This window comes from Homalodisca vitripennis, chromosome 8 (genome assembly GCF_021130785.1).
Source record: "Homalodisca vitripennis isolate AUS2020 chromosome 8, UT_GWSS_2.1, whole genome shotgun sequence".
In the NCBI taxonomy this organism is placed as follows: Eukaryota; Metazoa; Arthropoda; class Insecta; order Hemiptera; family Cicadellidae; genus Homalodisca; species Homalodisca vitripennis.
The window spans coordinates 94,628,293-94,646,269 of NC_060214.1; the positions used below are offsets into that span (position 1 = coordinate 94,628,293).

At 32.2% G+C, this 17,977-nt stretch overlaps 1 protein-coding gene across 1 annotated transcript in view; it reads right to left on the reverse strand.

Annotated features, from left to right (window-relative positions):
* The window catches only part of LOC124368277 (LMBR1 domain-containing protein 2 homolog), a 47,870-nt gene that overhangs the window by 8,415 nt on the left and 21,478 nt on the right, over positions 1 to 17,977 (reverse strand). Inside the window, 5 exon segments of the mRNA XM_046825551.1 lie at positions 1,602 to 1,685; positions 11,250 to 11,451; positions 13,174 to 13,279; positions 14,106 to 14,239; positions 17,068 to 17,249. Of these exon segments, the coding sequence (XP_046681507.1) occupies positions 1,602 to 1,685; positions 11,250 to 11,451; positions 13,174 to 13,279; positions 14,106 to 14,239; positions 17,068 to 17,249 (708 nt within the window).

Consider the following 17,977-nt stretch of genomic DNA (forward strand, 5'->3'; position numbering starts at 1 on the left):
TTTGAAATTTCACCGTTGCAGAGCTGCGAATGGTGTCCCACGCTTGCACACTGTGTACCTACAACTGTTATCAAACCACACATGCAATTATGGATAAAATCTGCCAATGTTATTACATCTGTTAATGTATATTTTAAATGCCCCGACAAATTAAGAATCCTGCCGACTGTTAAGTCCATGCTGTTATTTGTCTTCTTGGCGCTCAAGGTGTAAAGCAGTCAAAATTCATTGCCAGAATTTTGAAGTGTATGGACAAAACTCAATCGAGACCATACGTGTATTATGAGTGATGAAATGGCATTCAAATGGGTAAGAGCTTTAAAAGATGGCTGAAAGAATGTTCATGATAAGAAATAGAGTGGACAACTCTCAATGATTACTATTGATTTGTTGCAGAAAGTGAATGATAAGGTGAAAATGAACAGACATTTCACAATTTCTTTGTTATAAGAGGAATTTCAAGAAGCGGTCTCTATAACAGTTTAATTGAATGTTTAAACTATCGAGAAGTATGGTTTGCTGCATAACAATGCTCGTCCACATGAAGCAAAATGAAGTCAAGATCTTATACAGCATTTTGCTAGGAACTATTTGATAATACTCTAAACAGTCCGATTCTGCATCCATCATTTGGTTTTTATTAGAAGAATAATTTTGAGGGTCAGTGCCACAACAAAGACAATAACATCAAAATGAATTAGTTATAGTCTCTGTTAAATCAGGTGGCAATTTTCTAAGACAATAGTAAACAAAAGGTATATTTTATATATGTTAAGTGCCTTAATATTGATGGAAATTAGGTAGAAAAAAAATTAAAAAAATGTGGGCTTTCATATAAATATAAACTTGTTATAAAAAGTTTAATTACTTAAAAAGAACACACCTCGTATTATCATTATGTTTATCAGAAAGTTTCATATTAATTATCAAAGTTTGTTTACGTTTTATTATAAATGTATGATATTTGCACAAAGTAAAAGGTAATCTGCAAATTACTTAGTGGAACCCTGAAAGTAGTTTCAAATTTAAATATATATGTGAACATTGTATGTTATCATCACCAATAGAGTTGGGAAATAGAAACAAGAGTTTATAAAACAAGGTAGGTTATGCACTGTTGCCAACTGTTGTGCAGCTACAGAATACACAGAGGTTTTGAACTGATGAATAAATCTCTTGAAGAAGTACACATGCGGTACTCATCATGCCAGTGTTATGAGATGTACAACATCATGCTAAAATTCAGAACTGTTTAATGTAAAATTTAATTTATAACTTAAAACAAATATGGATTTAGAATGGATATACAATAAATGTTAGTTTATTTATATAGAAAGATAATTGTGTAACATGTTGTTTTACAATGAAATTGTGCCAAAATAAATACAGGCTAAGGGGAAAACAGAAATAAAAGCATTGAGATGTAAAATATCAAAGGTAACATCCCTACAAAAATGTATAAACATACAAATTTTACTGTAAACGTTTTACTAAAGATACTAGATTAAAAATATGTGTTATGTCATATATGCGTATAAAGAGATTTAGATATGTTTGTTTGGAAACTTTAAAAATAGATGGACTAATCTAAAAAAACTAACCTCCAAGTTTGGTGGCTGGACTCTGCTTCTGGTAAGTCTTCCTCCGGCCAGCATATTCTTCGTTCCTTTGCCTTCGTCTTTTCTCTGCAAACATTTACATACGATTTGGTGTGTTTGGCCAATATGAATACCCTATTCTACGTTATGATATAATTAATGTACATATGCAAAAACTATTTCTTCATTTACAACAGATTTTGTAAACTAGAGTCTCAATTTCATTGTAAAATAAAGATATTTATTTCATAACTCAATAAAAAAATCAGCACATCATAAAATTTATCTTTCTCACTGATTAAACAGGGTGATCATCTTGAGGTGCCCACTATTGTAGGATCCCAAAAAATATTAATTTTACAGCAAAGTTTAAATTGGGAACTTTGCCTTATTTTTAATCCTTATTACGATTACATAAAAGTTTAAAATTTAGTTTCTATTTTTCAATATGACAATCAAATTTGCGATTTCTTACAGACACTTCTATTTTTTGGACGGATTTAGATTTAACATGCCATTTTAAGACCTTTTTCTTGGTGTTATTTTGATATACTTAACTGTTTAGATGTTAGGAGTCCTGAAAGTTTCAGAAACTCACGATTTCTTAACTATTGTGATTACTAGTTTAACGATTATCGGCCTATACATCAGAGAAGTCATAGTCCATGTTGACAAAGAGCAATTGGAACGAGGCCATGACTTCCATACCTACAACACCCACCATGCTTCAAATTTGTTACCATTTAAACAGTATTGCCAAAATCTATGAGAACCTCATGCTCGACTACTTTTCCCCCATCTCAGACGCCAAATTTCTTCTGAGCAGCACAGATTTCTTCGGGGTCTTCATATACTAATTTTCTCGTCTTCTAAGATTGTGATATGTCATATATCAATGACTCTTTTCAAGTCGATTTCATATATTTGGACTTCAGGAAAGCTTTTGACAGATTGGTTGCTCATTACAAAACTGGAGGTTATGGTGCTTGCTGACCTTTGCTTCAGTGGATGAAGAGCTATATTAGTAGAGACAGTATCTTTGTGGTCAAGTGCGACAGTGGTTTCTTTCACCCTTTTTCGGCTCTTTCTGGAGTATCTCAAGGCTCCTTTGTCTTTTGCTCTTTAACCTTTTTATCAACAAGCCTTACATCTCCTCTTTTACTGGTAATTTTATTCAAGACACTGGTTACTGGAATACTGTTGCATCATTTTGTCTCCACATCAATCCGGCCATTCAGATATGATAAACAAAGTCCAAATATGGTTCATGAGACTAGGGAATAAGGCTTCACTGTGGGACTGAACTGGAGTAGCTGTTTGACTTGCATCCTCTTCCACTGAGACGTAATGCCTTGACCTCCTCTTCTTGTTCAAACAGGTGTTTGACCTTATTGACTGCCCTGATCTGTTGAGTAATATACGCTTTTCCATTCCTAGGATTAATTGCAGGCGTTTCCAATCTACAAGCTACACATAAAACCAGGGAATCTCAAGGTTTTTGAAGCACGGTGAATAGGTTTCATTTTCCATCGACTCCTATGGAAGGTTACTCATCTTCAACAGTTGTGAAGTTATCTGCTACCTGAAACACAGCCTTAGCCTCTTCTGTCTGGATCTAACAGGGCTATACTCCATGTGTGGGAAGAAGATATTGTGTTGATATGGAGGAAGCATGTTGCTCCTTATTGCAGTGAACAGTTAACATAAATTTAATGTGGTAAATAGTTCTTTACAGTGTTTTAGAAGTGGAAGAGAACATTCTTTGAGGTGAACTTTACTGTTATTCAAAATAAGTTTGATATTCTATTACATAATATTTGAATTAACTTCATTTTGTTCTGACTGAATGGAAATATAACCTCAAATTCAAGCAGTTTCAGGCCTACTTCTATTAACATTAAGTGAATAAATAACTAACGTTTTATATATTTTATATATCACACTTTTATTTGTGGACATTATTTTAACTTTCATACAGTGATAAAATATTGCTTATTCAACATGATTGGATATTTCCATCAATAAACTGACTTTGTTAGTTTGGTAATTTCAGTGATCATAGTTTTATTTTTGGACATTATTTTAACTATTTTAACTTACATACAGTGATGAAATATTGCTTCTTCAATATAATTGTGTAGATATTTCCCTCAATAAACTGACTTTGTTAGTTTGGTAATTGCAGTGATAACAAACAAGGAACACAATCTGGTTAACTGATAGCTGACAACCTGAGTTATCTTGTCAAGATATATTGTGATAAGACTGAGTGGCTCAGACAGTAAAGCATTGGACTGATAAATCAAAGGTACCCAGTTCAAATCACAGCAGAGTCTTTACTTTTTGCTGATTGAAATTGGCACAAAATTACTTTTGTAATATTATTTGTGTAATATAATTTATAGTGTATTGTAACAAAACAGTAAATAAATAAATATAACATAGTATCTTCATTAATAATTGAGACACTGTTTGTTAAAACTAAGTTCATTAATTAAAATTTTTTATTATTGATAAAATGAGTGGTATAAAAATTCCTGACGGATGGACAAGGGAACAAGTTAAAAGGAGAAGTGGAGATACAAAAGGAAAATTTGATGTCTACTACTATTCTCCAAATAAAACAAAATTTAGATCACGGCTCCAACTATCAAGATATATTTCAGCAAATAAACTAAATTTGAACATTGATGATTTTGACTTTAAAACCGTTTTACCCATTAAAAAAGTGACAACCCAAGTCTCAAAAAACGTTTTGCAAGAACAAGAAGGTTTATTGGAAATGCATAATGAGACTAAAATAGACAAACAAACTAAGTTTGAATCTAGTAAACCTAAAAATTCATCAACAAGTGAATATGAAACTATTTTCTGCAGTAGTATTAACGAGAATAGTGTGGAAGAACTAGAGAATAGTTTAGTAAAGTTTTCTGAAGATTTAACTCAGTTAAAATTTCAAAAGGAAAAAGCTGAGCAGTCACTAAAGTTTTTAGAGTCAGAAGCAGAGGAAACTATTAATAAATTACAGCTAGAAGTGAAGAGTCTTATTGAAAAAACTAAAACCTATGAAAATGAAATTATAAATAAAAGTGATGAAATTTCAATGCTGAAGAGTCATCTTCATTTGGAAAATGTAGAAGTTATTTTTGAGAAAGATCCATCCAAAGAAGAAAACAGAAACTTGAAGCAAAATGAAAATATTAAAAACACAGATCAATTGAAACAACTGGAAGACAAAATAAATGTACTTAGAAGAGAAAATAACCAGCTTATGGAATCCATTCAGCCATATCCTTTACCAGATGAAATACTTGTAAAAGAAATAAAAAGATTGGAGAAACGTATCACTGATCTAGAAAAAACATCTGCTGAAGATTTGCACTCTTACAAAGAAATAATCGAGCTACTCCAAAAAGAGCTTGAAGATTCAAGTTCCCAAAATGACCAGCTGAAGCAAGAAATTAAACATTTAAAAGAATATCAAATTAAGCTACCAAAAAAATTCCAAAAATATTCTGATTCAGTACAAAATACTAAGGATGACCCTATCAATTCAACCAACCGATTTCAGCCACTTGAGACTAATGAAATGTCCTTACAACAAGAAATATCACAGGTGCTTTCTACATCAAAAGGTGACTCGAACGAAACAAATAAAGTAAAACAAAGTATCAGTAATAAAAGTACTAAACTACAGACACCTTCAACTAGAAACTTTACCCCTACGGTATCCAACAGACCAAAAGTTTTACTGCTTGCAGATAGTCATGGGTGGGATATGTACAAATATCTGGCTGAGAGCTGGCCAAATAATAATACAAATATCTCATGCATCTTTAAACCCAACTCAAATCTCGCCAATGTAGTAAAAGATATCAAAAAAGCTTACAAAAAACTTCACAAAAAAAGATACAGTTATTATAATAGGAGGAACAAATGATAATTTGGTAGAGAAAGAAGGGGAATTAATTAAACAGTTTCAAACCATTGTTAGGGGTATGGCACATACTAAAATCCTTGTTTCTGCATTGCCCTACAGGCATGATGTGCCTGGGTTGAATAACCGCATTGCCTTCATCAACATGGAGTTACAGGACATCCTTTCTAAATACCCAGATGCTACTTTTCTTCCCATAAACAACCTACAGAGGCACATGTATACAAAACATGGTCTGCACTTTAATCGTACTGGAAAGCAAGAAATTTCAAGAATGGTTATACACTTAGTATGCGGAGAAAAAGATGATAAGAAAACGAAAGAATCAAGAACGATTAAGGAGAAAAAGCATGAAAAGTCAAAATACTCTGTTACATCTGGCACTGGAATAGAGATTCTTCAGGAGGACATGTGGGAAGTTATTAACAATTTAAGAACCAACAGTTCTGTTGCCTTTGCCCACACCATATCTGGCGACTTCCATCACCCAAGAAGGATGACGGCGGGTGTAGCAGTGACGTTTGCAAGACAGTTTGGGAAACCGAAGATAAAAGATCGACTCTCAAAGTTCCTGGCCTTCCAGAGGGAGAATCCGCAGGAGGCAGCAGTTTACAGTCTCATAACCAAGGAGCACTACTACGGTAAACCAACAGAGGAGGACTACAACCAAGCATTTCTTGAGCTAACTCAGGATTTTAAGAAAAGAACATTAAGCACTCTGGTGTGCTCTCCAATGGGATGTGCCCGAGATAATGTTGAAATAGGACACTTTGTGAAGAACATCAAGGAGTTTCAGAGGGCCACTGGTGCTGCTGTGTTAGTCATCACCAAAGATCAACCTGGGGCTCTAAGACCATTGCATCGAGGACTTTCCTTTGAGGCTTTTCTGAAAAAGTTGAAAGAAGAAATACAAAAGCCAAATTTGTCAAACCAGTCCAGCACAGCATCGACTTCTTTGCCTGTACAGTTTCACCCTACAACTAAAAGTTTTCTCCACCAAAATAAAAATCAAAGTTTTTTAGCCAACCTGGACACTTTTCCTCCCCTAACCTAAATTTTGCTGCAAATGTAAATAGCTCCTCCACACAGATCAAATCCTCTCTTAAAAATAAAAATAAACTTTCAATTATGCATCAAAATATTCAACATTTTTTATCTCGAAAACAGTCATTAGAAATTATATTAGATGAAATTAAACCTGACATTTTAATTCTAAGTGAGCATAGCCTCAAAAAACCGGAGATTATAAATACTAAATTAAATAGCTACAGTGTTAAGTCATACTATTGCAGAAATCAATTCAAAGGTGGTGGAGTTATAATAATGTGCCAAGAATCATTAAATGTAATAAAAGTTGAAATTCCTGAAATTAACCAACTTACTACAGATAAAGAGTTTGAGTGCTGCATAGCAGAGTGTAAACTGGATGGTCTAGCGTTGGGAATAGTTGGACTGTATAGAACCCCTGGAGCAATGTATGATAATGTATTTTTGAATAAACTAAATGTAGCTTTAGATTTACTATGTAGAAAATTTAAAAACATTGTATTTGCAGGTGACATAAATATTGATTGTTTGAAAAAATCTAGAGTTTCAGATACGCTGAGTAATATATTAATTCAGAATAATATGATTTCCATGGTAAATTTTGCAACTAGGATTACATTGAATTGTCAAAGCTCTATTGATAACATTTTTACTAATTTACCTAAGAATCAATTGTCAGTAACTGGACTTGTCACAGAGCTGTCAGATCATGATGCCCAGCTTTTGGAAATCTCCTACCAAAGTTTAAAGACCTACAAAAACTATTATACACAATTTAAAAGACAATTTTCAGAAATAAATATACAAAACTTTCTTATACAATTAGAATCTGAGACATGGGTAAATCTTTATCAAGCACAGGTTGATCAAAAATATGATGTTTTTTATGACAGTTTTATGTACTACTTTAATACATGTTTTCCAAAAGTTAAAACCAGAATTCGAAATTGTAACAGGATAAATTGGTTAAGTGATGAGTTAAGAAGACAGGAAGAGGAAATAATTAGTTTAAGCCAAACAATAAGGGTTACTAAGGATAAGGCTATGAAGCAAATAATAAAGGATCATAAAAAACTTTACTATAGCAAAATAATTGAGGCAAAAAGTAAATATGTAAATAATAAGATTATCACTTCAGATAACCCATGCAAATCTGCATGGAAGATTATAAATAACGAAATAAAACCAGTCACAGAAATAAGAAGTGAAACAAAATTATCGATTAATGGTGAAACAGAAACTGATCCTTTAACAGTCTGTAACATGTTTAATGATTACTTTGTAAACATTGTTGATAACTATGTAATGCCAAATATTACCAATGATGCTTATGTTTTACCTACTTTAAATACTACAGAAAATCAAAATAGAACCCCAATTAAATTCTGTATCAAACCAATAAAAGAATTGGAACTGGATAAAATTATTACTTCTTTTAAAAACAAGTATTCAACTGGTTTCGATGACGTTCCCATGCCAATCATTAAAAGAGCTAAAACTAATCTAATTAAACCGTTAACTCACCTTATTAACTCCTCATTTATAACTGGTATATTCCCCGATAAATTAAAAATTTCAAGAGTAAAATCTGTTTTTAAGAAAGGAAATACCACTGATCCAAATAATTATAGACCTTTATCTATTTTGCCTACATTTTCAAAAATCTATGAAAAAGCTATGTATATAAGACTAATGGAGTTCCTTGAATCTAATAATTTATTTGATAGTGAACAACATGGTTTTAGACAAAATAAATCCGTTATTACTGCTGGTATTGATTTTATTGGAGCAATTGTTGATGCAGTGGACAGAGGAGAATATGTCACAGGTATTTTCATGGATCTGTGCAAGGCGTTTGACAGTGTTTCTCATGATAATCTCATTAGTACCCTTAGTAATTTGGGTATTGTTGGAACTCCGCTAAATTGGATACAGTCTTACCTAAACAATCGAAAACAATTTGTAGAAACAGCTTTTAAAAATGAATTCAATCAATTAATAAGTGTAAACTCAAATCTAAGAACTGTAATTAATGGTGTCCCCCAAGGATCTATTCTTGGGCCTATATTATTCTTATGTTATATTACTGGATTACCGAAGACTGTTGCTGGTAAAATGTGTCTATATGCGGATGACTCGAATCTTATAATTTCAAATAAGTCTCTAAAAGAAATAGAAACCCAATCCAAAAGTAATTTAACATCAGTTAAAAACTACTTTTCAACAAAAAATTTGCTACTTAATCTTGAAAAAACTAATTATATTTTATTTAATACAAGGCAAAACAGATGCTCAAGCGATCTTGATATAGAAATTTCTCAAGTAAAACTGACACAATTAGACAATGTAAAATTTTTAGGAATGACATTAGACAAAAATTTAACTTGGAACGAACATGTAAATAAAATTTTGAATAAAATAGCTTCTGGTTTATATGCGTTGAGGAGTATATCCAAATTCTGTACATTGGACGTTTTGAAAGTAGTGTATTTTGCTCACATACACTCCCATATAAATTTTGGTATTGTACTATATGGTGCAACTAGCGATCAAAATTTGCAAAGTATTCTTCTTCTTCAAAAAAAAGCTATACGGATCATTCTCAATTTAGATCTACGTCAGTCAGTAAAACAATATTTTTCTGAATTGGGTATCCTAACAGTGTACAGTATGTATATTTTAGAAACGGCAGTTGCAGTTAAGGAAGCTGGAGACAGATTACCGGTTTTGGGTTCGTCTCATAGCTACTTGACCCGAAATCGAAACCAGTTTGCAATTCCAAAAGTAAACTTAGAATTTAGAAAAAAAAACCCATTAGTAGCAGGTATAAAATTTTTCAATAGTCTTCCGCAAAATATTAGAAATATTAATGACATTAAAAGTTTTAAACTCAAACTTAAAAATTATTTATTACATAAAACAATTTATTCTTTTGATGAGTTTTTTTCTGAATGACAATACGATGTAATTTATTAAGTATATTTAAGTGTATATTATGCTTCATACCATTATTATTTAGTGATCATTTAGATACCATTATTTTAATAAGCTTCTCAATTGTAATTTTGACGCCATTTTGTATTTGTATATTGAATAATGTATGATGTACAAATTGTAAATAAAGATTGTTTTGAATTTGAATTTGAATGTTTGTATTGCATGTGTCTAGGTGGTGGCTAGGTCTAGGTAAAGGGCCACATCAGTGCATGAGTGAATTTTAGTGCCCTTCGACAATTTGTGTCTTCCCCCTTTATTGTTTTGTTAGTATTAACCCTACATCGGGCGCTAAACGGAGTTTTCCTCTGTGTATTTTTTATTATTAAAAATAGTACTACTTTTCTGATGTTGGCAGTAGTTTCCCGCAGTGTACTTCACGAGCATCTTTCGGGGAAGCGAAACAATAGCCTCCCGCTTATCTTTGTCAAAATCTGTCCGTATGAGGTCTACTTCCGTGCGAGACCGGACGATTCCTCCGTGAGCGCCCGATGTTGTGTTTGTAGTGTTTGGACGAAATCTCCGTGAGCGCCTTATTGTGTTTAGTTTTTATGGAGTAATAATCCTTGTGCACCTACATGTGTGGCCTGTGATGGTTTCTTTTTAAGTTTTACAATATATTTTATTTGAATTTTGTGAAATGGAGAATGAAGACGAGAGACTTGTCAGTACAGTACCAGTGTGCTAGGGAACATTTCAGTACTGTTTATGGAGTGAACATTGTCGTTATAAGAACCAGAAAGAAAATGTTTTTAAACTTTGTGTAGTGTGTAAAAAGATTTTTAGTAAAGAATAAATTTTGATTTCAGAGTAATAATCGAAATTACAATTGTATAATATCTCAAGAATTGAAGTAAGTTGTTTTTGTAAGAAGTTAAAAACTAAGTTAATTTCCATATATTATTACAGTAGGTTAAACATTTTTATAATTAATTGCATTATTCCTTAAAATAAATCATGTTGTTATTATACAATAACATTTTTTAAGATTTTGAATTTCTTATTTGAAAAATTCATTACATAAGAGAGTAATTTTTATTTAATTTCTAAAAATGAATATATTACATTGTAATTAAATCAGTATGAATATTTAAACAAATAAAAACCGTTTTAAACGACTATGATATCCATTATTCGCTAACCTGGTGGAAACCTCCGTGAGCGCCTGATGGTGTTTCTAATTTTAAGCGCCTGATGGAGGGTTAATTATTCTTTACGTATTATTCTTGATAACTATTATTATTATTGTTATTGTTTACTCTTACAATAGTTGTGTACTGTATGTTGATGTTGAGATAATCGTTATGTTTTCAATTTGCGTGAGCAGTGTTTATGTACTGTTTTGTTATTTATATTTATTACTGTAGTTATTATTACTATATCAGCCACTACTAGTGAAAGTTTGTTTATTATTAAATTTATTGTTGCTGTTACTGTTAAATATTACTTGTTATATATTACTAATTGTCATTTTTCTTTCTTTTAGAACTAGTATTCACTACTATTTATTTTACACTGTATAGACTACAATTGCATTTATGTTTTGGTGAATTGTCAGTCATCTTGACTTTTGACAAACTTTTGTGCTGATATTTTGTAAAACATTGTTTGTTGCTGTTGGAATTATCAAATAAAAAAGTCAAGCCAACTAAGGTCAAGGACAACACACCAACCTCGACTGACCAGCTCCTTGCCCTCTTCAACAAGATCGCTCGTCAGATCGTCGTCGTCGAGGAACTGCTGGAAGCCGATGAGAGAGAGCAGGCGGGAACCGATGCTGAAGTACGTGGCCAGGCAGAACGCCAGAATACCGATAGGGAAGTACACGTTGAAACCGTTAGAAATAATGGAGACCACGTCCATGTGCCCCATCACCTGTCATAATTACTTCTATGAAGATGAGAAATTTCACAGTACACTCATTGTAATATTGTTGAAAAAACCAACCAGAACTTTATTTAATTGTTATCTACAATCAGTTATAATGCATGTTTAAGGCTACATATTGCAACTTCAACATTCCACCGGAAAGATTACTATGTAGTCAAGGAGCCAAGAGCCAATTTGCAGTGTATAAGATTCTATAGATGACCTTGTCCTCAGCAAGAAATCAATCACCAAGAAATAAATCGCCAACCACTCAAATGTTTTCTAGAGATTGGAGAGTATAAAAAGTTAAAACATGATACATACATTTTTTTCTCTGATTACGTCTCTCCTAACCTAGTTGATACACTTAAAACTGACCGCCAGATACATCAGCAATAGTTACATCACCGCCAGATAACTAGATAGAGGAAGTGAAAGTCATCACTAACATCAGTGTGTCACTAGCTCACACTAATTTAACACTTATTTACAATTAGTTTTCAGTGTATCAAGCTAAAAACATATGATCTGATAAAAAATTATAATAACACTTTTTATAGCCTCCCTCCTCGACCTCCACCAAAACTAGCTTGGCTGACAATCAATTTCCTTCATAGAGGAAATTTATCTCTCGATTTTAGAAAAACCAGGTAGTGTGCTTATACAATGAAAATTGGTGCTCAACTTAAGGAGTAATTAGTTGCAACTGATCACATTAATATTATTATTTTAAGTTAGTTAAAAGCCTATTTATAGTTTTTTTAATAGTTTGTAATTTTAACAGTCTTCTTTACTATCAGATTATATTCTAATTACACCTTGCTTTTAAATTAGTTTTGAGGTATATTCCTTTAGTTCCCAAGCTCTGCCCATTCATATGAGCACGGCCATACTTTTATTAATTTTTGTAATAATTAATGAAAATAATCAGTACGTCAAATACGTAAAACATGTAATCCAGTTAGTGTGAGTTTTAATGTACATTAATAAATTATAGTAACTCAATTGTAGATAAATGAGAATTGTAATATTACTCAATGTAACCTTCAGATATTGCAACAATCAAGTTACAGAAACATAGAGGGTTATGTAATGTTAGCAAAACTGTAACATCACAAACTTCAAGAAGTCTTTCTATAACTACCAAACATTGACTTGTAAATCTATATACTAAACCATAAAGATATACAGTTTGGTTGCATATTCCTAACATTTGTAAATACAATTTTTTTCTAGGTAATTGTTGTACGAATGTTAAGTTCGATTTAACTATAGTTTGGAGAAACTATACTCATCACTAGAAACTTTTACAGGTAAAAGTCAACAAGATTTGTAAGAGCCGGCTGTACTGGCACCCCTGCCAGTGTACGTAAACCTAACTTAATTTGTATGTAACCTTAATTTAGAAATTAAATGTTAAACATTTCAAAACTGGTAAAAAACTATTTGCGTAACTGAAGCTGCATGGGCATTGTTTTTAACCCGACTCTGATTGAGTTGCTTTATCCAGGCTAGGCTCAAGACGATTATTTGTATACAAATGCTAGGCTTTACTGTGATTCAAAACACATCTGTCTTTGAGATAAGTCAAAATACATACTAACAGTTTAACTCACAGTTCATAATTTCAGACTTTATCCATAAAATGAGCGCAGTACAAAATAAAAAGAGGTATCAAATTGCTCGTTGCAGAGAAAAATTGTTCTTCTCAAGATATGGAGAGCTCACCTGGGTGTAGTGCGTCTCCATGTTGTTATTCTTAATGATGTGACTGTCCATGTGAATAAGGCCTAGGAAATTGAGGCACAGGGGAGGGGTAAGCCTGCACACCATCCTGTTAGGAAAAAAGTAAAACATTCTACAATGCTTTTTTTTGTACAATATGAATTATAAATTGTTTATCGATCTTTTGTTTATTACACGATTTGTAGGTATTACATGTCATAGACGGTAACTAAGCTATCTTTCTCTTTAGATTTTGTTTTTCTCATAATTGGACAAAACCGTATATGTTTTACTTATGAACTATTTAAAATTTTATTTGGCGTAATTCATTTAAAGCCTGATCATTTATTTAAACATTTATAGGACCAGGCCAAAATGGCTGAAAACAACATGGCTACCATTCCACATCCCACTCCTCCGCACATAAAAGCAGGCCTGATAGGTTCAATTTAATTTTTTAACTGTTAACCCAGAGGCTCAGATAATCAGACTTCTACAGTCTCTAAAAATGAAAAAAACCTTTTTTTTAACGGCTCTTTTTACTTATTTATGCAATTTATTGTTGTTTTGTCATTTCCATTGCCAACTTTCACCATAGGTAAATGACTGATAGATAAACTGTCTTTATGAATGCATTAACACAGAGAATAGAAAGAATGGTTATTTTAAATGAAAATATGATACAAAATAAATATAAATATATGCAATCATTTATTTTCAGAACATTTTATCAAAATATCCAATAGCAAGATGTTGGAAATTTATGCATGTTTTTAAAAAAGACCACTTACTTAGACATTGGCACTGAAAGGGTTAAAAATGTTTGTCATCAACAATTAATTTCAAAAACACATTATTATTATTATTTCAGAATAGTATAAACTATCATTATTACTCAGATATGCTACAGACACATTGCAGAGTTCTGTACTTACATGCCAGAAAAGATGAGGCTGTGCTCATCAGTTTGATGGTGAGGAGCTAAATAGTAGTAGTTGAGAACTCGTATCTTGAGAATGGTTGAGTATGCACAGAAGCACAGATAGGCGATGATCACAGTTGATAGAAGCTGTCAACAGATGAAATGCTTAATTAGCTAAAAAAATTATAAAAAAACAGCTTTTGTAAAACTATTTTAGTAGTATTGAAGTTAATTGAAACAAACAGAATATACAGACAACAATGCCGCTGTATCACAATATTCTTTTATTGCTATAATTAAATCTTCACACATTCATTACAGAAATGATAGATTGTGTCATAAAACTATATTGAAATTGTAAAAGGCCACATTTTTATTAAATAAAAATGTATAAAAATCAGGAATTCTTGTTTGGTACCATTCATCTGGCTGTGCAAACAAAGAGTACATTACAAACTTTTTAAAGAGCCATAACAAATGTAAGTGAAGTATTTTTAGTAAAAAAAATACAGTAGCTTCAATAACTTATAATTTGGGTTTTATAAATACAACTAAAACTACAGTTACTGTCCATAAACTTAATGATTTCATACATTTATGAAACCATATTGTTATGGACTGAGAAGGGCTTTAAGTTAGAAGGATGAAAATTGACAAAGAATGCTGGTGTACTGTAATGAGAATGAGAATGAGAATGAGAGAATGAGAAAGTTTATTGTCTTTAAACATAAAATATGCAATCGACAAAGTCATTCTATGCTAAAGCTTTAAATCCCACTAGTACATATTGTGTACATTAACAAACTTGTCTAGCGGGCTTAGTCAATCAATGTTACAGGTAACAATTATTACATTCTTTCATCAACCAGGCTTAGCTCTAATTTAGCTAAAATTTAAAAATGTAACAACGATATAACAGAAAAATTTACAAAAGGATATAAATTGTAATAGATAAATTATTAACAATTAAATAAATAAACAGGGGGTACTACACTAATTTTAAAATCTTAAGGTACTAATATCACAGGCCAAATAACTTTGTACAGAGTAAAAACGCTTTATCTTTGAGCCAATGTTCTAAAACTGCCTTAAATCTTTTTAATGTTACATGCCATGCCTCTTGAGGCAGTTTATTGAACATCTTTAATTTCATAATACAGTGACTACTTCTAGTTTTTTCTAATTTTATTGGTAACATTTCTATCATATGGTTTTTTCCTAGTAGGATATCTGTGGACTTCTTGTCTAACCCTGAGTGTTTGTAGATTTTCTTTAACATCAACCAAGCAACAGTAAATGTATAGGCTAGGTAGAGTCATTATCTGTAGTTCTTTAAAAAGAGGCTCACAGGACTCTCTTTCTGGGACATTTTTTATTACCCTTAGGGCTCTCTTTTGCCATATGAAAACCTTTTGAGAACCACAGCTATTACCCCAAAGTGTAATGCCATATCTAAGATGAGAATGGAAAAAGGCGTAATAGGTAGTAATTAGCATATTCGTTGTCACAGAATTCAAAAGCTTACGTAAAAGAAATGTGACTCTAGATAATTTTTTGCATAACTCTTGAATGTGTTGGTCCCAGCTCAATCTACTATCTAGGTGAAGTCCCAACAGTTTTACAGGCTTTACATCTTTATAAATATAGTGATTCAAGGAAAAAATAATTTTTTCTGTTTTGTTACTATTTACAACAAGGTTGTTTGCTTCAAACCATTGTAATGCAGTTTTCTATGGCTTGTGTTTCGTCCTCAAGCAGTGTATCCAAACTTTTATTCCAGCTCAAAAGTGTAGTATCATCAGCGTTATAAAACTGATGGGCAAGGTAAATTAAAAGCTATGTCATTCATTGATATGATGAATAAAAAATGGTCCAAGGACAGATCCTTGGGGGACTCCTGCATTCACACCTTTAAAACTTGATTTTTCCTTGGCCCTGGACCACCATTTGTTTTCTAATTGTTAAGGTAAGATGCTAATAAATCAAGTTCTTTATTCTGTATTCCATATGCAAACAGCTTTTTTTACTAATAAATTGTGCGAGATACAGTCAAAAGCTTTGTCAAGTCAATTAAAGTAGCAGATGATATTAATTTGTTCTCAAAATTAAAAATAACTTGTTCCACAAGTTTTTTTTTTTTCTACTGCTTTTACTGTATTTCGCCCCGGTATGAAACCAAACTGTTCATTACAAAAGAGGCTATTTTCAGTAAAATAGCCGTTTTAACTGTTGCTTAATTACAAGACTCCAATAATTTACTAAAAATGGGAACCAGAGATATTGGTCGATAGCTTGATGGGTCATTTTTGTCTCCTTTTTTTAAATATTGGAGTAACTTTAGCTATCTTAAAAGAACTGGGATATACACCGTTCTCTAATACCCTATTAAAAAGAAAATGTAGGGGCTCTAAGATTATTTTCAATAATTTCTTTAACAATAAAGTTTGAAAACCACATAGTAGTCTTCCACTACGAGATGTACTTAGATTTTGCACACTTTTTTAAAATATCAACTTGGACTAATTGGTTTCCATTTAAAATGTTTTCCATCCTCAGAACAATTTGTGACATATGTATTTACATAATTAATGTTTTAACCATGTACAGAATTATTTTGTAGGTATAAACTAAACATTTCACAGTCAGAATACACTTATCAAAATAATGTTTAAAGCTTAATGTACCATCTACCGATAAATTTCATTCCATATATTGAGCTGCTCCTTTATGTGGACACATTTACGACTACATTAATTTCTATCAAATACTTTTGAGTGGATCACTTGTTGCGAATTAATCTTACTCATTAACTGGCAACAGCACAATCATTTTACTAGTTCAATGAACACCAAAAGTACCGGCAATTCAATATGAAACTTGCAGTATTACCACCACTGCTGCAGTTTTGAATAACAAAAGATCGTATTACAATCTGTACAATTGTTTTCAGGAAAATGGAAACCGGTGATACTCACTTCAATGGTGAGATAGTCATAGTTGGATCGGGCGATGCTGAGAAAGTTTGCAAAGATGGAAAGAACTGGTTTCTTGTTGAAGAAGGTGACTTCAGACCACACGACTGTTGCAGACAGAATGACTGACAGTACAGCGGCCAATCGTAGCAGATAGCCCTGGATCACACACCTCCAGTACCACTCTGCAAGCAAAACAACAAATTGCCCTTCACATAACGTAGCTATTGTGGGAAGGATTGAATCAATGTGAACATTGAGTTGAGCTCCAGTTCACCTTCCTATTAAGTGCAGCATCTGAAATCTGATGCAAACACAGATTTGACTCTTGAAATCTGAAGTTATGTTCGTCTGAAGGGATCTAAAAAAATAGTCGGTGATGAAGAAGCTCAACGAATTCTTTGTGTTGTTTTAACATCAGAGACACCTAGCCTACAAAATGTAGTGCAATCTAGGTGAAAATATTGTACAATCACATTCACACTGATTCAACCCTTCTCACCATAGCTACATTATGTGCAGAAAACCTGGTTGCTCCCATATGCTTGAGGATCATGTCAGAAACATTGTACTGCATTCAGTTGTTGACTTGATGAGACTACCTGAGAATACTTTGTAAGGTTGTGGTTAGATTCTACCATGCTAGTTTGATTGGGGTTCACCAAGTAAGGCTTGGCTGTAAATTAAGATATATCTCAAGCTATGGCTATTGCGATAGAATTTAATTAGTAGGTTCAATCAGCAATACAACACACTCAAATGGACCAGCACATATTTTATTTATAGAAAAATTAAATTATTTTGAGTTCGTTTTAAATAACAACTGAGATCAGCAATAAACATTTAGCACATGCAAACTTTAATTTAATAGCATGAATAAAATTTGTTATTAAAATCAATTAAATATAACTTG